Below are 21169 nucleotides of genomic sequence, written 5' to 3'. Positions count from 1 at the left end.
AGGCAAGAGCAGGCACTGTGTCCTCTTGAGGGCTTAGCATGGAGCTGACAAACAATAGCAGCTGTGGTTCAGAGTAGCAGGCTCTGAGGACCTTCACTCTCCCTAGGACAGATGATAACCTGAAGGGACTGAAACAGGCAAGAGGGAGCAGGGACACTTTGGGTGAGGTACACATGAACCAGGGCAAGCAAACAAGTTAATCTAGAGCAGTGGTTCTCAACCTTTGTAACGCTGCGACCCTTTCAGGTCATGTTGTGGTGAGCCCCAACCATAAATTATTCTTGTTGCTACTTTATAACTGTTACCTTGCTAACTGTTAAGAATCGTAATGTGGGTATCTGATCTGTGATCCATGTGAAAGAGTCACTCAACCCCAACAGGCTCATGACCCACAGGTTGAGAACCACTGATCTAAACCATTTTTCTAGAAGGCAGTGATGATCATGCAAGTCCCTCCTGCTAAGGCACTCCGGACTCAGATTTTTTTACTTCGGTACATAAGGTTCAGCTCAGGTGTTTTTGTCAGGAAAACCTCACTGGCTTTTAGCTAAGCATCAATCATCTTATTGAACAGAGTAGTTGGTCCTACCAAGGTTTTGGGGTGTGGGAGGGACGGGGCTCTTGCCTAATATGCATCACAGTTCCAAGCACAAAGTGCACACACAAACAGGCGACCATCTATCTACAGAAGTAGTAAAACTTCTCTCTACTTCACAAAAAACGGGAGGTGCCACAGCATATCAATTCTGACACACAGTGTTCCCTAATCAAATTGAATGTATCTCGAGTCTTTAGTCAGGGCAGGACAGCCTATCAGTCCCTCAGAAGAACAAAGACTTGAGAGCTAGTTTTAATCTAACAGCAAGACCAGGTGTGGTGGCACGTGCTTGTAATCTCAGTCCTGAGGCTGAGCCTAGGCTACATAGGAAGGCTGTCTTGTTTGTGTTTAAAGTAATAGCTGCAGTGAAAGACCACCCTTGTGGTGGCTACTCTGTCTCACCCTCTGCCAAGCAGAGGGCAAGGAAGGAAAGAATAGGGAGAGGTAGGTGTTCATGGGGCAGTGAAATAAAGTAGCAAGCACTTAGCTCAGACTCAGTCTTCCCTGCTCCTGCCTTGGTGGAGAACATGGATATAAATACCCCAAACGAAAACCACATCTTACCAACTCCCACCTGAGTTTGACTGTTAGTGCTTAAGTGAGCTATGCCAGTAGGTGCTAAGAACCCGAAGTTCAAAGATGTCAACACTGGAAGAAAAATCTTTAAAAAAAAAAAAAGGTCAAGGTGAGCCACCAGCCTGTGTGTCCTGTGAAGCAGACTCTAGACCACACCACCTGTGAGAACTCGGAGGCCACTACCCCCATCACCTCAGCTCCACTAGAGCCCTTACAACCGCCACTCCCTACATGGGACAAAGTCACAACAGGACATCACAGTGCGACACATCAGCAGGACACACAAACACACTAAAACCTCCTCTTGATCAACTCTCTGAAGTTCTTCTTTTGGGAGGGTTTCTGTTAAAAAAAAAAAAAATCAAGCACATTCAAAAGCTCTAGGTGATCAGAGTATTTAAAAGTATTTTTATTATAAAGTTCTGGATCTAAGAAGTAATGTTACAGGACTAGGACAAATCTGAGATGGCCTCTTACCAAGCATGTGTGCCTTGCAGGATGGCACTGTGGCCCTCAGGTTCCACTCCTCCTTGAGGGATGGGGTCAGCCAGGTGATACAAGATTCTGCTGGGTCCCACTAGCTACAGTGAGTGCATGGGGTCCTCTTGGTCTGCTGCCCTGGCACTGGGCTAAGTTCAGGGCAAGAGTCTCTCTTTTTTTTTTTTTAATAGGATTTCTCTGTGTGGCCTTGGCTGTCCTGGACTCCCTTTGTAGACCAGGCTGCCTCTGCCTCCTGAGTGCTGTGACCACAGGTGTGCATCACTGCACCCAGCTTCAAAAGTCTCCTCTTGAATGCCGAAGACCAAACCAGACCTTCAGCAGCAGCCTTGGTCTTAAAATCCTTCCTATCCCACTTTTCATTTAAGTGATAGCTAATATTACATGATAACGTTTTATCATTTCTTTCCGTGATTTACACTGAATAAGGGCTATGATCCAACTGGTTCTGTAAACCAAAAGGTGACACTGCTTCCCACACAGCAGGAGACCCACAGAGAAGCCAATGTCTACACGAACCCAGGGTTCTAAACAGGGCACATGCCGTCAGAGGAATCACTGCTAAATCAGAGGCGTGCGAGGTGGCTGGCTGGCTGTACTTGTAAGAGGTCAAACAGACCTTGACAGGTCGTGTAGATCACCTTCCTGCCTCTACGACCAATGACTGCAGCCTCTAACCCGCGATGGCAATCAGACTAGGGAACCCTAAATCTCCAATACAGCTTCAATTTATCCCTTTTCTCAGGACAAGATTTCACCATGCAGTTCTGGCTGGTCTCAAACTCAGTAAGGATACCAGGTTAGCTTTGAACTCCTGATAATCTCCTTGCCTCCGCTTCCTACATGCTGGGACTGCAGGCAAGTGCCACCACATCTGGCCTGGGTATTTATCATTTAAAAGGCAGCATCTTTGAAAGATGGAGCCATGGGAAGCTTCAGGGGCTTGTTGGGTGCGAAAGAGGTACAGGGTGAGACATGCTGCACTGCAGTACCTGAGAGGTGGTGTGTGGGAGAGCACCTCACACTACAGAATGGGGAACAAAAAAAAAAAAAGCTGCAGAGCGCAGCAAGTTCACCTGCTCTGAGAAACTGCAACAGGATGAACAGCTGGCAGTTCCAGATTCTCCTAATTGAACCTTGAACCCTATCCCATAAGCAGTGACCCGCAACAGGGAGATGACTGTCCACAGGGGACGTTTGGCAATGTAGGAGGCATTTTTGGCTACCCGCACTGGAAGTGGGGTGCCACTGGCATCTAGTGGGTAGAAGCCAGCGATATTGCCAACCATTACCTTAATGCACAGGGCAGCCTCCTACAGAGACGTACTGAAAGGTCAATGGTGCCCAGGCTGACAAACTTTACTCTTGCCTTTCTGAATCGAGCATGAGCCCAAGCCCTTAGGATAACAACCAGGCCAATGTGAACACTATCTCCAGCCATTGTCACGCTAAGCAGAGAGCCCAACTCCCCCAGTGTCCTGTAGCATCCAGTCAGCAGCTGGCAGTCTCAGTTCCAATGAGTACAGCTACAGCCATAGTCCTTTTGTCTTCGCTCTCATCTAAAAAAGCCGTTACTTCCTTCTTAGAGCCAGTGCGACTCCAACCGCCACCGCCAGGATGGCCACCGCAGCAGCCCCTCCAAAGAGCAGCACAGCCTTGCCCTCAGCGGGCAGGGCACCCTTTGCTCCCGTGACGACGGTGGCCTCCCCAGTGTGACTCTTTCTCCTGCTGCCTGTCCCCTCCTCACTCAGCTGGACAGCCCACTCCACCCCCTCCACAGCAGCAGGCCGCACTGTTGCCGCTTCCAGCTCTTCCTCACCAAACTCCACAAACACAGATGAAGTGGGGCTGGCTTTCTCAATTCTCTTCATTTCTGAGGCTTCCTTGGTAGTGATTTGTGGGAGCAAGGGCGCAGCAGCCCCGGGGAACGCCTCCTCTGGCACCTCCTCCTTCTCCACATGCACAATGTCGGAGTTGGAAGAGTTGTTCTCACTCTTCTCCCCAGCCCCGCTGCTGTCTAAGCTTTTCACTTCTTCAGGATCCATTGCAATCTGCTGCCAGGACTCAGGCCCAAGAGACACTGGGAGGCTTTCGGTGTGCCAACTCTGGCTAGCGGACAGTGAGACAGGTAGGCTCTCCGACTGCCAAGACGTTGTCACTGTTGGAGACTCGGGGGGACTAACTTGTCCAGAGTTATCACTGGGCAGTATATAAATGTCATTGCTGTCCTCTGCAATGATTCCAGGGAACTCCTCCTCAGGCTCAAGACTAAAGACGGTGCCCTGAAAAAGGGAGAATCCACACAAAGACGTATAAATGTTTTAAACTGCGCTGACTGGGAAAAATCATTCCTGTCTAGCATCGAGTTTTAGGATTAAAGACGCTGTAGAGCGTCTGCGGTTTCTGAACAGGCATACTCATCTGCAGGCAAATGCAGGGAAGAGCTTGCCTTTTTTTTTTTTTTTTTTTTTTTTTTTTTTGGAAAAAGATGCTTCTACCAGGGTTGGTCTCAAACTTTCCCTGCCCTTAAACAGGTTGTTGTTTTTTTTTTAATTGAAAAAAAAATGTTTTTTTTTCCCATACAATATATTATGATTACACTTTTCTTTTTCCCTAACAGTCTCAAACTTCTAACTGTCCAGCTTTGGCCCTCCAAGTGCTGGAGTCACAGACCTGTGCCACCAGACCCTGCCAAAAGGAAGAATATCTAGTTTAGAATTTTAGTTTTCAGCCGGGCGTGGTGGCGCATGCCTTTAATCCCAGCACTCAGGAGGCAGAGGTGGGTGGATCACTGTGAGTTCGAGGCCAGCCTGGTCTACAAGTGAATCCAGGACAGCCAAGGCTACACAGAGAAACCCTGTCTTGAAAAAAAAAAAAAGAATTTTAGTTTCCTTGAAACTAAAAAAATTAAATAATTTTAAAAAATGGTATTCAGTGTGCATCATATACAGCCAATTAATTCAAAAAGCAGAGAAAATGAAAACAAGATCTTATGCTCTGGGAATTTGCCATGGACCAAGTCAAAGTTCAAAGGAGAATGGTTCTTTGAGTGTAAGAAGGCACAGCAATTACAGAACAATCATGGAATGCTGGCAGCGCAGGTCACCAAAAAGGAGCAGTGCCAGCAGAGCTACCAAAGGCCGGCAGGGAAGAGCGGATTGTCTGCTCTGCGCTGTGTACATGAGGAAGAGGAAGTTGAGCCACGACTGACAGAACTAGAAATACGGACTTTACCCCGCAGCTAATGGTTACCACTGAAATCGCTAAAGTGAAAAGTGCAACAGAGCTCTGCTTTAACTGCTACTCTGGGCCATCTAGATGGCTGAGCAAGTACAGATGTTTGCTGCCAAGCCTTACGGCCAGAGTTCAATCCCAAGAGGTTCACGGTAGGAGGACAGAACTAATTCCTCAGGGTTGACCTCTGACCTCCACACATACACACAAATGAATAAATGCAAAGCTTTCAGGTTGATGGCCTAACATTTTTACTGTCTTTAGCAGGGTGCAGTGGTGTATGTCTGTATCCCAGTACTCCAAGAAGCTGAGCTAAAGGATCACTGAGTTCAGAAGCTCAGGCCAACCTAGAAAACACAGCAAGACCCAATCACAAACAAAGCAAAACAAACTTATTTGGATACTGTGCCACATGAAGAGACGCTCCTACCTCCACAGGGAGATGCCCCGAATGTGGAATAGGCCAAAGGAAAATGTGCAGTCTTTAAAACAAAATTTGTGAGTAAAAAAGAAGTACTTTGAATCCCAGCTCTGAAGGCACCAGCTATGGAGCTAGAGAGTGCCCTGCCTGCTCTTCAGACTTCAATTTCCTCATAGATAAAATGGGAATAACCACCAAGGTAGCACTGAGAACTAAGTGTAGTCAGGTGTGGTGGCTCATCCCTCTAATCCTAGCACTCGGGGCAGAGGCAAGCGGATCACTGCGTGTGAGGACAACCCGGTCTATGTTATAAGAGGTCACCCAAAGTTACACAGTGAGATGCTGTCTCCACAAAGTCCAGCACTGCAGGGCTAGGGCAGTGAGATGGCTCAGGGGACAGAGGGGACAGAGGCACTCATGTGCAGGCCAGCTAAACTGACCTGAAACCAGAATCTATGCAAAAGGAGGAGGGGCTTTTCTCCGTTCTGGAGTCCTACATGCATGCTATGGCATGTGCATGCACACACAATAATTTTTTTTTTTAAATCACGATGGGTGGTGGTGGTGCTCGCTTTTAGTCCAGGCTCTGAGGCAAGCAGATCTCTGTGAGTTTGAGGCCAGCCTGGACTACAGGGTGAGTTCTAGGACAGCCAGGGCTACACAGAAACCCTGTATTTAAAAAAAAAAAAAAAAAAATTACAATGGTACATAGGGAAATAGGTATATAATAAACAATGACTCTACATTAATTTCTAATATAGTACACAATACTATAGAGGAAAACTGGAGGGGCAATGGGCTTTGAAGGGAGAAAGGCTTCTAGGAAGCACATGTGATGGTACACCCATGACCTATGATGACTCCATGATACACCCATGACCTATGACTCCATGGTACACCCATGACCTATGACTCCAGAGGCTAAAGAAGTAATCCGACCTGGGCTGCATTGTCAGTCAGTCAGTCTCTGTCTCTGTCTCTCACAAAAGGAAACAGGTAAAAATAACAACAATGACCATAAAAGCGACAGATACTTCTAAGCCTCCCAGCTTTTGAGGAGGAGCCTAGCCTTTGAGAAATTCCTCTGAATCTAACCTGCTGGAAGTTTGCAGAAGAGAAATATTTAGGTGAGAAAGAGAAGGTGGGAGAAGTGGGGAGAAAGGGAAGACACTAAACAACTTAGGGAGTTGTTGGTCCAGTTCAGAAAGAAGAGACGAAGACCTATACTAGCTGCTGTGATGGTAGGACGTGGAAACTGAGTAAGGGGTCTGTCTGGAGACGGCTCAGTGGTTAAGAGCACTGGCTGCTCTTGCAGAAAACCAGGGTTCGATTCCCAATACCCACATGGCAGCTCACAATTGTTTGCAACTCCAGTTCCAGAGGATTCAATGCCATCTTCTGGTTTCCATAGGCACCCGACACAAAAACAGTGCACAGACACACATGTAGCTAAAACACCATACACATAAAAAAGCAAAAAGTAAGCCAGGCGTGGTGGCGCACGCCTTTATCACAGCACTCGGGAGGCAGAGGCAGGCGGATCGATGTAAGTTCCAGGCCAGCCTGGTCTACAAAGTGAATTCAGGACAGCCAAGACTACACAGAAAAACCCCGTCTTGAAAAAAACCAAAAACCAAAAAACAAAGCAAAAAATGTGAAAACTGGTCAGGAGAGATGACTCAGGGGTTAAGGACTCAGGTTCAATTCCCAGCAACCACACAATGGCTCACAACCATATGTAACTCCAGTTCCAGGAGCTCTGACACCCTCTTCTTGCAGACATTCATGCAGGACGCAGACAAAATACCCATGAGATTTAAAAACACTGAGCAGGGGTTTTCATAGCAATTAAAAAAAAAGATTCTTCTCTCATACATACTTCCCAACCAGTTTTCCATCCTTCAACTCCTCCTACCTACCCCAACTCCACCCCACCCCATCCCCACTCCCTCTATCCCCACCCTCCCCCGCCCCACCCCTACACACACACTGCTTTTTTCTTCTTTTTGTGCTAGGGATGGAATGCAGAGAATCATAAATGTCAATCAGACCCAGGGCTGCATGCACCCCAGACCCAATAGTGTTACTATTTAGCTTCCTTCAGAGGATGCCTCCCCGTAGTGATATTCCTCATATATATTCTTTTTCCCAGCTTCAAACCCTGCTTTAACAAAAGAGGCCTCCCCCAGACCCACTCCCGTGGGAGCTCTTTCGACTCCTGTTGCCTCCATTAGCATAACAGCAACATCTCCTGACCTTCATCAATAATGTATGTTAACAAAAAGCCCTTTACAACCAAGAGAACTGCCATCAGCGGCAGAAGTCCCGGGAGAAGCACCACCTCTGCCTCACCTCTCTGTGCTCTCCACTCACCGTCTTGCTGACCCTTGAGCACAAGCATCTTAATGTACTCCTAAGTGTATGTCTCGTGTTTTGTGGTCTTTAAGGCAAGGCCTCGTGTAGCCCAGGCCAGCTTTGAACTCAATACGTGGCTGAGAGGAACGGAAAGACAGCTCAGTAATGAAGAGCATTTGCTGCTCTTCCAGCTCCCACACGACAGCTCACGACTACTTATAACGAGTTTCAGAAGACCCTACACCCTCTTCTGGCCTCCTCAGGCACCAGACACACATATAATACACAAACATACATGTAGGCAAAACAACCATATATACACATATAAACAAACAAAATATGTAGCAAAAAAATGGCCTAAATTTTTTATGACAGTATCTTTGTGACCCTGGCTGGCCTCAAACTCACAGAGATCCACCTGCCTTCCAAGCACTAGGGTTAAGGGTATAAGCCACTGGACTTAACTAATTTTATTACATTTATTTAGTTTAGTTTTTGTTTATTTGGTTTTGGTTTTTGGAAACAGGGTTTCTCTACGTAGCCCTGGCTGTCCTGGACTCGCTCTTCAAACTCACCTGGGATTAAAGGCCTGCGCCACCATACTCGGCTTACTTTTGTGTGTGTGTGTGCGTGTGTGTACACCACGACCACCTTGCCACCGTGTACATGTATCATGGAGCATGTGACTATGAAGTCAGAGGAGTCAGCTCTCTCCGTCCACCATGTGAGTTCAGGGATTGGACTCAGGAACCAGCAGCAAGCCCCTCCACGACTCAGTCATCTCTCTGCCCCGCAACTCCTGATCCTCCTTGCTCTGCCTTCTGAGTGCGGGAAATACAGACTTATGCCACAAAATTTGGCTCTGGTTTTTGTTTTGTTTTGTTGGGGGTGAGGGTGTTGTTTGCTTCCAGACTGTCCTGGCCTCAAACTCTGAGATCCACCTGCCTCTGCCTCCCAAGTGCTAGGATTAAAGGTGTGCACCACCACCACCCAGCTCTTTTTGTTTGATTTTTAGGACAGAGATTTGAAGAACAGCTTGAAATGGCTGAAACACATAGCCCAGGCTGACCTTGCATTTGCAATCCTCCCACCTCTGCCTTCTGGGTGTTGGGATTATAGGTATGCACCGTCCTCCCTCCATCCATCCATCCATCCATCCATCCATCTATCTATCTATCCATCCATCCATCCATCCTTTCTCTCTTCTCTTCTCCCATCTCTCTCCCTCCCCCTCTCTGTGAGACACTCTCACAATGGAGCCCTGGCTGGCCTGGAACTGGTTATGCAAACCATGTTAGCCTTGAACTCACAGAGCTCTGCCTGCTCTGTCTCCGAGTGTTGGGATTATTAAAGGTATAAAAACCAGCCACAGCTTGTAACCATAATATAATATATCTAAATACAAGTTTTTCATTCTCTGAACATTTTCTGCTATTACTCTAATAAAAGAATTCAGTATTTCCTTAAAATTTTTCACACTTATTTATTAATTGGGTGTGCACACCATGGCATGTGCCTGGAGGTTAGAGGGCAATCTGTTGGAGTTAGTTTTCTCCTTCTACTTTGTGGGTCCCAGGGATTGTACTCAAGTCATGAGGCTTGGCAGCAAGGCTGTCTCCAGAAAGCAAAGGGGGTGGAATGCAGAACAATGACAATTTCCTGAGTTACATGCCCAGTACTGCTCCCACCCCCCAAAAAAAGGAAAGAAAAGCTGCTGATACATGGAAAGTAGACTGTCGCATCTGTCTGGGTATCACTGTGTCAGCTCATAACTAGTACATTAGCCCTCACTGGTGTTAGTCTATCTTAGGAAATCAATTCACCTCCCTGCCTCTATTACAGCCCTCTTACAGTCCATCAATATCTCAGACCAGCCATCAGATAATGGCTCAGTTCAATGCTATAAAACAGAGTGCTGCTAATTATCTGACCCCTCCAGTCAAAAAGCCAAGAGGGCAGGCCATGCACTATTTAGATGACACACTGTCTTCCTGAGCACAGCCATGCTCCCCTTTGAAACTAAATGTAATTTTTTTAAAGGCACAGTACTACTATGAAACAAAACTAAGCGGCCTTCTCTATTCCTAGGGAGTGCGCTGAAGGGGTCTTAATTTTACCTTTTGCGTCATGGCTGGCGATCTAAGCACCTATGGTTTCATTTTCTCATCTGAGGATGGGTGGGCACAATTCCAAAGCCCACCCTTACTGGTAAATCCATCGATGAAAGCACTCCCTCTAAGCTCTGCCAATAAACCTTTACCATTAATTCTCAGTCCTTACATACACTTTCAAGTATTCAGCTTCTAAGATGGAAACAGGTAACTGATTTTCTAAATGTTCAACAGGACATGAACAAAAATGCTTTTTGAACCCATTTTAACATAAAGTAAGAAGTCAGTGAGTATTATAAGACCTTCTATAGAAGTTAACTAATGTTCACGTAGTATGAGGCCAAGAGCCACAAGAGCATATCTAAGAATCCAGCTCTGGGGTGGGACTGCACAGCATCCTCTCTAGCACCGAAGAAGGGGGAGGGGATCAACCAGGAACCCAGCGTAACAATACCCATCCCTGCACGAAGTTTCCAGAACTTATTAAACTAAGCTGATTTAGGCACAAACCACTTATACTTGGTCTCACACCAATGTTCATAGCATGAAACTGTTGTAAGGAAACCCCACCCTAAATGCACCCAGAGAGAATCCTTATCCTAGAGTAAAAATAAATAACCCTTTTGCATGGCTGCTACTCTAAAATTGTAACAACAATCTTCAAATCAGAGGAAAGGGATAAAAGATTAATTTCATTTAAAAAATTTGAAGACAAAAGTTTACAATAGTTTTTCTTTGTAATCCAAAACTGAATCTTTTTTGTCTAGTTCATAACAATGGAGAAAATAAAAAGCCTTACTGTTTAGCTACTGTTTCCTCAAGAAATTGCATGCATATCAACTTTAAAAAGGGCTAGCCAAAAGGATTGATCCCGAAAAGACTGGGCAAAAACAGATACAGCTAGCTTTTGCAGCACTTGGCCAATATTTTATTTATCTAAGGGTACCCAAAAGATGTTTTCCCCCAAACAGCAAAAAGTAATTTTGAGAGAACAATACCCCCATTCCCAATAAGTGGGGTGGCAGTTTTCAGTGGATTATCAATGTTCATTTTTGCCTATGGGGATTAGTTATATTAATAGGAGTTCATTTGGGGATTTCTTTCTTCTATCCTTCTTTCTCTCTCTTTGTAGCCTATCTAACATTAGGGGAAAAGGGAGCAAGAAGGGAAGGATATAAGGGCAAGATATAAGGAAGGATATAGATTTATAGAATAAAAAGTATATTACTGAATCTACTAGCCTCAAATATTTTACATTGGTATTCAAATATATTACATTGGTAATGTAGATTGATAGAAATTTAAGATTATTCTATTCAAATTTTGCTTTATGTATTGATATGGTATGTTGATGGAAACCTAAACTGTATACTGTAAGTTGGCAGAAACTTAAGATCATTTTGTTCGACATTTACTTAATGTACTATACATGGACAGCTTATTTGAAAAGGTGAAAGATAACTGCTGCCCTTTCAGGAAACAGACTTACTCACAATGTAATAATGCCAGGAAATGAAGAGGGAGAAGAGCGTGACTCCATCACAGCACACAGATCTCACCTGCCCTAACTGGGGAGCAGGCAAATGCAAGTCACAACTAAGGAAACATAGGTCAAACTTAAAGATGAGAAAACAGAAAGCCACACAAACACTTACAGACACACCTGGCAGCTTGCCATTTACAAAAGTGAAAATCTCCTTCCTTTTCTCTCGTTCCTTTCTTTTTTAAGATAGCTCTGACTATGTAATTAAGTTGGCTTGGAACTCACTGTGGCCTCAAACTCACAGTTCTCCTTCCTCTACCTCCAAAGTACTGAGATTATACACCTGTGCCACCAGGGCTGGCTTAGAAAGACATTGAGAGCTGTCAATTCAGTACTTAACACAAAGTGCCTTAAAGGCGATTCATGCTGACATCTGTGTCAGAGTGATTCATGCTGACATCTGTGTCAGAGTAGACAGCTGCACCTCTTACAGACCTCAGGGCAGTCAACATCCTTGCAGGGGGAAGGAGGCTCATGACACCCTCTCTGAACTGAAGAGCTACGGACAGCTAATGGCTTCTGGGACAAGGAAAGTCATTGTTCTTTAAGGGTGTAGCTCCTGGTACGTCAATCACACCTCAGTGGACGGTTCTACACCCCACCCAGGAGTACATGGGCTGCATATTTAAAACAAAACAAAACAAAACATTCCATGAAGTTGGAGATGGAAAAGTAACAGAGGTAGATCTGGGAGAAGAGAGAAAAGGGGAATAAATGTGACCAAAACTCGTATGTATGAAAATTTCAAAGAATTTATAAAGGGGAAAAGGAAACTAGTACCTTAGTACCTTAGTACCTTATTTTTACTTTTTTTTTTTTTTTAGGTTTATTTATTTTACATATATGAGTGCTCTGCCTGCATGTACACCTTCCAAGCCAGAAGAGGGCATTAGATCCAAGTATAGAAAGACGGTTGTGACTCACCATGTGGTTGCTGGGAATTGAACTCTGGTCCTCTGGAAGAGCAGTGATAATGAGGAAGAGCAGCCAGTGCTCTTAACTGCCCCTTATTTTTACTTTTATTATCATCATTTTTTGAGTCACAGTCTCTCACAGCTCCCAGGCTGGCCTTCAACCCCTGACCCTCTTGCCTCTACACTCAGAAGTACTGGGCTCACAGGTCTATGGTTTCAGTGCCTTAGCTGGTTTTTATTTTTTTAAGGCTTTCTTAATTTTGTTTGCTTTTGTGGTTTGTTTGCATGCGTGGCCTCTCTCTGCAGTGTGCATGTGTGTGAGTGATGCATGTGGCCTCTCTCTGCAATGTGCATGTATGTGAGTGGTGCCCGTGGTGGTCAGAGGTCAGCCTTGGGCCCTGGCCCTTGTTTTCCACGCAGTTTGAAGTGCAAGCTATTTGCTGGATGTCACTGCTTGCACCAAACTAGGTTCTGCGGACTCTCCTCCCCCATCTACCACCTACCCACTCTCCAAAGCAGCTCATTCTACCAGGGAAAGGTGAGGGACAACTGCACAGGGAAGCACCAACTCATGCCCAGCTGGAAAAGCCCTGGGTTTTGTTCTCAGCCTTCCCACCCTCCCCTTCCCTTATTTCCTCACTCAAATGTAAGACCCCAGTGACTCTTGTGGGCAGCATGCACCCAGCTTCTAAAGGTGGGCTGTGCTGGTACTTGTGGCTAAAATTCCTTCTAAAATTTCCCCAAATGACGTATTCTTCCCCTTCCCCCTGGCCCCATCTTTCTTTTTATGGTTTTTCAAGACAGGGTTTCTCTGTGTAGCCTTGGCTATCCTGGACTCACTTTGTAGACCAGGCTGGCCTCGAACTGAGAGATCCACTTGCCTCTGCCTCCAAGTGCTGGGATTAAATAAACTCCAACTGTGCTTTGAAATGTTTTCTTTTTTGCATGGAGGAAGGAAGCTAGCTAAAAAGGATCATTGTGAAGTGATCACTGCTCTTCCAGAGAACCAGAGTTCGAGTCCCAGCACCACATCAGATGGCTCACAACGACCTGTGGCTCCAGCTCCAGAGGGATCAGACAGCTCTAGTCCCTGTGGGTACCTGCCTTCTTCATCTCTTAGGTATCCCGAATTTTGTTGTTGTTGTTGCTGTTGTTGTTAGCATGAAGCATTTCATAACTAATAACCACTTATAAGCACCACATACATCAATGTATTGCTTAAGTGACTTCAAATGGTATGAGCAGCCTTCCCATTGCTTGTCCTCCAGCACTAGCATAGACCTGCACGAAGACCTGGGCTACGGGAGCACCTCAGCAGTGCGGTACTTGCCCACCAGAAATAAGACCATGGGTTCCACCCCAGCAAATAAATATTTAAAACTTTTAAAAACAAGTGTGGTGGCATATGCCTCCAGTACTCAGGAGGCAGAGGCAGGTGGATCTCAACAAGGAGTCCAGGACAGCCAGGGCTACACAGAGAAACTCTGTCTCAAAAAAACAAAAAGATAAAATAAAATAAACACAAACTTAGGTATTGTAAAGAACAGTTTTGAGTAGTCATACCCAGCCACCTTGCTGAATGATGAACTCGGATGCATGGTCCTCCAGATACGTCACGCCAAACTGCAGTAGTGAACTCAAAGGCTCTTGACCTCGTCGTGTCAATTCCAGAAGCATTTGTTGTAGCAAAACTAGAGGCACCAAAATCTTCAATACAAAGATGAAAACACAAAACACATAAAAGTTGAAATTCTTATGACAGATTTTTTTTAAAACTAATTTATTTTTATTTTATGTGCATTGGTGTTTTGCCTGTATGTGTCTGTGTGAGGGTGCCAGATCACCTGGAACTGGAGTTACAGACAGTTGTAAGCTGCCATGTGGGTGCTGGGAATTGAACCCTGGTCCTCTAAAAGAGCAGCCAGTGCTCTTAACCGCTCTCCTGCCCCCTTACAACAGATTTTATGTTCAACTGTTGAAAATCTTAATGGAGACATATAATTATGGTTATTTAAGTCTCACTATGATAGAACATCAACTCCTGCTGAAATTTTCAGACTATTGTATGTGAATTTCATAAAAGCAGGGGGAGAAAAAGTGGCTATATGAAAATAACTATGTGTGAAACATACACAGAAATTGATAACAATAATTAATTATAATGATAATATACAAAAACAGTTGAACAAAAACTAATCTAAAAACTGAAGCCACCCAACTGTTAAAAAGAGCTAGATTGGCAGCCAGGCATGGTGGTGCACGCCTTTAATCTTAATCCCAGCACTCGGGAGGTAAAGGCAGGTGGATCTCTTTGAGTTCAAGACCAGCCTGATCTACAAAGTACGTCTAGGATAGGCAGGGATACACAGAGAAACCCTATCTCGAAAAACAAAAACAAACAAAAAAAGCTGGATTTTTCAGTACCCAATTACCAAAATTTAAGTCAACACACATATTCACATGTACACACATACACTGTAACTTACAATGTCTCTGAAAAAAAAAAAAAAACGCAAAACCAGTAAGATCATTCACTTAGAGGAACTAGGTGACAGAAGTCAGGGTGAAAGGAAAGTTTTATCTTTCATTCTAGTGTTTCTATACAATTCTTTGAGGCAGGGTTTCTCTGTGTAGCCCTGACTGTCCTGGAACTCATTCTGTAGACCAGGCTGGCCCCGAACTCAGATATCTACGTGCTTCTGCCTCCCACGTGCTGGGAATAAAAGTGTGAGCCATCACCACCCATCTTATTTCTATACTTTTTACATTTTGCACCATGCTTTTATTATCTGTTTGAAAGCAAGGACTTAGCCCAGCATGGTGGCAGATGCCTTTAATCCCAGCATTCGAGAGGCAGAAACAGGCGGATTATTGTGAGTTCGAGGCCAGCCTGGTTTACAAAGCAAGTCCAGGACAGGCAGGTATACAGAGAGAAACTCTGTCTTGAAAAACAAACAAAAAAAAAAAAAGAAAGAAAGAAAGAAAGAAAGGACTTTCATGGCTGCTATTATGAGAGAGGTCTCATGCTGTCGCTCAGGCTGGCTTCACACTTGTGGCAATCCTTCTGAGTGCTGAGGTTACAGGTGTGAGGGATCACACTTGGCAAAACAGTAACTTTTAAAAATTATGAGCTACTTTATCAAAGTCATAAAAAATGAAATGCAAAAAGAGGCATTATAAACTATACCTAATAACCTTGTGGCTTAATATTTAAAATAATCATAATTTACAACAGAAACTAGCTACAGTCTATTGCCTTCTTTAAAAAAAAAATCAATTGCACATAGAAAGGGGGAAAAAAGCAAAAACTAAAGGGCAGGAGATATCTCAGTGGCAGAATACGGAGGCTCTGGTTCACTCCATAACACCGAGTGTGGTGGCACACAACTGTAATCCCAGCACTCTGGAGGCAGAGGCAAGTGGATCACTGTGAGTTTGAGACTAGCCTGGTCTACAAAGTCCAGGACAGTCAAGCTACACAGAGAAACCCTGACTCAAAAAAAGCAAAAACAAAAAAACCAACCAAACAACAACAAAACAAAAGAGCTTGGCTCATGGATCCTCAGAAGCCATAGCAGGGAAAGATGTGCTAGATGGCTACATGGGCAGAAGAAATAAAAAGCTAGAGACAGGGGAGGAGAAGAGAGAAGGAGAAAGAAAGGGCAAATTAACCCATGTCAGGTGGCCATCTGTGTGCAGGCTCTTGTCTAAAACATCAAAGTCTCTCCATGACCTAAGAAGGAATGCATGAGGAAATAAACCAATTTCCGTGCCTTGTTACTGGATTGCCGAGGAAATAATAAAATGACAAAGTATTTCCTCAAAAGAAAACAAACATTAACATGAGCTCATGCGTCATCCCAATACTCTGGCTTTTGCTTGAGGAAAAGCAGCCTGGAGGGAATCTGCTTTGAAGTCTGAATGGAAGAATACAACACATATCTTCATTTTCTGACATTCACAAAGAACTGCAGCTCAAAATACATTAAAACCTTTTTCTAGTACTGATGGAAAAGGGGCTATGAAGAAGAATAAGATAGGCCTTTTACATTAAAAAATGCATCAAGCTGTTTAAAACAAAAAGTGAAAAGACTGTTTTTCTAGCCCTGACACTGCTCTGGGCAGGAGCAGGTAAAGGATGGCCTGAGAATCAGCCTTGCAAATTCCTATCACATCAACCTCAAAGGCCTGGGATGTCCTGTACTGCAAAGCACTCTACATTCCTGTAATAATCCATAATGGTGTAACATTTTGGGGCTGGGCATGCTTAACCTCCCATTATCTATTGGGGAAATAAACTGCGAACATCTTATTTTATGAGTCACTACATAAAATAACATTTCATTTGTTGCAAACTATATCTTCCATATTTATCAAAAAAAAGCAGCTATCTCATTTTACATATAATAAATGAGTAATAAATGTGAGGGCCTCTATCACCTTTAGCATTGATTAATCTCTAGTCATTGCAGCTCCAGTTTGTCACCTGATCTCTGTTCAGTGTTTTCACTGTTCCCTTTCCATTCCAATTAGTCTTGGGTGGCAAGAACCAGAACACACACTTCACTTTATGGGACTAGCATTTTCTCTTTGGCTGCTAATATTCTTGTTGACACATGGCTTAGCAGATATGATTCATTTCCTCCCCATTCATTCTTCACACTATTTTAGTTTTTTAAAATTACATGTATTGGGGGCTAGAGAGATGGCTCAGAGGTTAAGAGCACTGGCTGCTCTTCCAGAGGTCCTGAGTTCAGTTCCCACCAACCACATGGTGGCTCACAACCATCTAGCATGTGATCTGATGCCCTCTTCTGGCTTGCAGGGGTATGTACTGGCAGAGCACTGTATACATGATTAAATAAATAAATAAATCTTTTAAAAATTTTTTGACTGGGGAGGTGGTAGTCTAAGAGTGCAGTGTGTGTGTGTGTGTGTGTGTGTGTGTGTGTGTGTGTGTGTGTGCGCGCGCGCGCGCGCGCGCGTGCGCGCGCGTGCCTGCCAGAGGACAGTGAATTCTCTTGTACCACCTTGTAGGTCCCAGGGATCAAACTCAGGTCATTAGGCTTGATAGAAAGTATCTTTACTGTTGAGCCATTTTGTCACCCATTTTGTTTTGCTTAAAAAGGGGTCTCAAGGCTGGGGGTGGTGGCACACACCTTTAATCCCAGCAATCAGGAGGCAGAGGCAGAGGCAGGCGGATCTCTATGAGTTCAAGGACAACCTGATCTACAAAGTAAGTCCAGGACAGCCAAGGCTACACAGAGAAAAAAAGAAGAAAAAGAAAAAAGAAGGGGTCTCAAAAGCCAGGCATGGGGGTGCACGCCTGTAATTCCAACACTCAGGAACATTCAATTCCCAGCAACCACATGGTAACTCACAACCGGCTAACTTGAAAGATGGTGCCCTCTTCTGGGGTGTAGGTATACATGCAGGCAAAATACTGTGTACATGAGAAATAAGTAAATCTTTAAAATGAAAGGGGGCTATGTTTCACATAGCTGAAGATGGCCTTGACCCACTGATTCTCCTACTGCCACCTCCCCAGCATTAGGACTGCACATGCACCACCACACCCACGCTGGGCTCACTTATCTGACAGACCTTTCCTAACGGACCTCCAGACCTACTCACTTTTATTTGGGTTTCTTTGTTTTGTTTTATTTGAGACATGTCTCATGTACCCTAGGCTAGCCCAGAGAGCATCACATAGCTGAGGATGGTGCTGAATTCCTGATTCCTTGCCTCTACCTCCCAACTGCTGGCATCACAGACATAGCATTATACCCAGTTTTGGAGCATTAGTTTTTAAATACAATGTAGAGTGTCTTTACATACTACAACTTACTTTCCTATACAAGAAGCATCAAGGGTTACTTCTAAGTAAGGCTAGATGTAGCTCAGTTGGTAAAGTACTTGCTTAGCATCCATGAAGCAACACACAAAACTGGGTGCTAGTGGTTCAAGCTTGAACCCGGAAGATTACATGTTAATAACCGGAAGCTTAGAAGTTCAAGCTCATCTCTGATCACATAGCTAGCCTAGGTCAGCCTGGGCTACATGAGATGCTGTTCCCAAGAATAAAAATTCAAATTAAAAAAAAGAAAAATGTTAAGTGACTTCTACAACTCATCTGTGTCAACTGTATTACCCAAGGGCTCTACAATTTAAAACAATTATTTTTTATTTTTAGTACTTTGCATTTTCAGTTTTTAAGTGTTAAATAGAATATTTATCTTCTTATTCTTTGCGGGGGGGGGGGGGCAAGACAGGGTTTCTGTGGGTAGCCCTGCTGTCCTGGAACTCACTCTGTAGACCAGGCCTGCCTCTGCAGTGGGGTGCACCACTGCCGAACTCTCTTTATTATTTTTTAAAATAAATTTTAAAAAGATTTTATTTATTTATTACTATGTATGCAGTGGTCTATTTGCATATACACCTGCATGCCAGAAGACGGTACCAGATCTCATCATAGACGGTGTGAACCACCATGTAGTTCCTGGGAATTGAACTCAGGACCTCTGGTAGACAGTGCTCTTACCTGCTGAGCTATCTCTCCAGCCCTATCTTTTCATTCATATTCTAAGTAATTTCCTCATGGGCATATGGAATATTTATTCCTTGGAATTCTTAGAATGGATTGTTTCGGAACCTTTCAGCATCAGAAAGGATGGCTTCTGCTGGCTTACTTTTACTCATATACTTATTTAATTCCCTCACAGAGAATGGGGCAGAAAGACATAAAAAAATGTGTAGTTTGGCACCGAAAAGAATAGAAAACAAATGTAAAGTTGAGCGAAAGTGTATGCAAAAGAGAAGTTGTAGTTCATATATATATATATATATATATATATATATATATATATATATATATATATATATAAATAAAATTGCATAGACAGGCAGATCACTATGAGTTCAAGGCCAGTCTGGTCTACAAAGCAAGTCCAAGACAGCCAAGGTTACACAGAGAGACCCTGTCTCGAAAAACAAATAAATAAAAAAATGTGCACTGGTATTTTATCTGCATGTATGTCTGTGTGAGGGTGTCAGATCTTGGAGTTACAGACAAGTAACTGCAGACAAGTTACAGACAACTTAGTTGTACTGTGGACAAACTTCCTGCTCTGCCCTGGAAGGCAAGACCTCTTTCAATTTGAGGCACCAATCTGTGAAAAGGCTTGTTTGGAAGGAAAGAATTTGGCCAGGCATGGTGGCACACGCCTTTGATCCCAGCACTTGGGAGGCAGAGGCAGGTGGATTGCTGTGAGTTCAAGGCCAGCCTGGTCTACAAAGTGAGTTAAGGACAGCCAGGGCTATACAGAGAAACCCTGTCTCAAAAAACCAAAAAAGAAAGGAAGGAAAGAATTTGAACTAAGAATATAGTTTTAAGAGGTTCCCTGCTCAAAAACAATGACCTTGGCACACACAAGCTACTGCAGCTGTGGTCCAAGCGGCCAGGCTTCACCTGGAGTTGGCAGCAGAACCTGGCAGCAGCATCCACATGGCACTTGTTTTGCAGGCATCAAAGATGCAAGATTGAGAGATTCTAAGAGCACTGCCTGCTCTTCCAAAGGTCCAGAGTTCAATTCCCAGCAACTACATGGTGGCTCACAACCATCTATAGTAAGATTTGGTGCCCTCTTCTGGCCTGCAGGCAAAACACTATACTTAATAAATAAATAAATAAATCTTAAAAGAAAAAAAAAAAATAGTTCTTGTTTTTTTCTGAGTTGATAACGCTCCCGCCAACATGGTGAAGTTCCTAAGACCCACTGGACATTCTGCAGGAAATGTACCAAGCACCAACGCCACAAAGTGACACAGTACAAGTAGGGCAAGGCTTCTTTATATGCTCAGGGAAAGCAGCGATATGACAGGAATAGAATGGCTATGGTGGGCAGACTAAGCCTGTTTTCCACAAAAAGGCTAAAACTACAAAGAAGAGTGTGCTGAGGCTGGAGTGTGTTGAGCCCAACTGCCGATCTAGAAGAAAGCTGGCTATTAAGAGATGCAGGCATTTTGAACTGGGAGGCGATAAGAAGAAAAAGGGCCAAGTGATCCAGTTCTAAGGCAATGTTGTTATGAAGACAGTAACTCATGAGCTTTGACTCACCTAATTTCATTGCAGTTGGTCTTTTGGGAACGAATAAAGAAAGTGTTCAAGAAAAAAAAAGTTCTTAACTAAAAAAAAGGGGGAGGCAGGGCTGGAGAGAAGGCTCAGTCTTTAAGAGCACTGACTGTTCTTCCAGGGGTCCTGAGTTCAATTCCCAGCAACCACATGGTGACTCACAGCCATCTGTAATGTGATCTGATGCCCTCTTCTGGCCTGCGAGTGTATATGCAGGCAGAGCACTGTATACATAATAATAAATCTTTAGAAAAAAAAAAAGATTGAGAGAGATTCGTGGACTCTTGTCCATGCTTCTAGAATGGTGCTGAGGCCATACAACTGAGGTGGGGTCAGAGTCCCTGGCAAGGAGGCTCTGAGAGGCTACAGTGTGAAGGTGTGAAAGTGATGCCTACATGCAATGGAGACTCTGGTACACTGGAGACCATTAGAGTCCAGCAAGGCCAGATAGAGGCATGGAGCGGGGCCAGCCCGAGACTGGCCGTGTCTGCTGTAGGCAACAGAGTTACTCATGTTCCACTTCACAGTCGTCTCCTCACACTTTGCCTTTGCAGGGTAACAAGCAGGAAACTCAGCATGCTTGTTCATCTCCCGGCATGATGGTGCACCCCTCAGGAGGCAGAGGCACGTCTGAGAGCTCGAGGCTACCTTGGTCTACAGGACAGCCAACTCTACACAGACAAACCCCATCTTGAAAAACCACCGACAACAACAAAAAGCAATGGATAACCACATGACATAGTGGAAAGGGTAGAACCAGGAGATCTTACCTGGCTGCTAGTCAAGAG

The 21169-nt window shown here is 44.3% G+C and overlaps 1 protein-coding gene and 1 pseudogene across 2 annotated transcripts in view; one reads left to right on the top strand and one right to left on the bottom strand.

Annotated features, from left to right (window-relative positions):
- Positions 1–3204: 3204 nt before the first annotated feature.
- The window catches only part of Bcl2l13 (BCL2 like 13), a 36607-nt gene continuing 18642 nt past the window's right edge, over positions 3205–21169 (bottom strand). The window contains exons 5-6 of one of the 2 annotated variants that reach the window (XM_051155275.1): positions 13814–13957; positions 3205–3954 (exon numbers count right to left, since the gene is read on the bottom strand). In XM_051155275.1, coding sequence (XP_051011232.1) covers positions 3244–3954; positions 13814–13957 — 855 coding nt within the window. In that variant the 3' untranslated portion in view covers positions 3205–3243. The remainder of the gene's footprint in view (positions 3955–13813; positions 13958–21169) is intronic. The other variant, XM_051155276.1, reaches the window with a different exon arrangement.
- Positions 14274–20322, top strand: LOC127196914 (60S ribosomal protein L36a-like; annotated as a pseudogene).

This window comes from Acomys russatus, chromosome 13, assembly GCF_903995435.1.
Source record: "Acomys russatus chromosome 13, mAcoRus1.1, whole genome shotgun sequence".
In the NCBI taxonomy this organism is placed as follows: Eukaryota; Metazoa; Chordata; class Mammalia; order Rodentia; family Muridae; genus Acomys; species Acomys russatus.
This window is presented reverse-complemented; position numbering and strand designations above follow the sequence as displayed.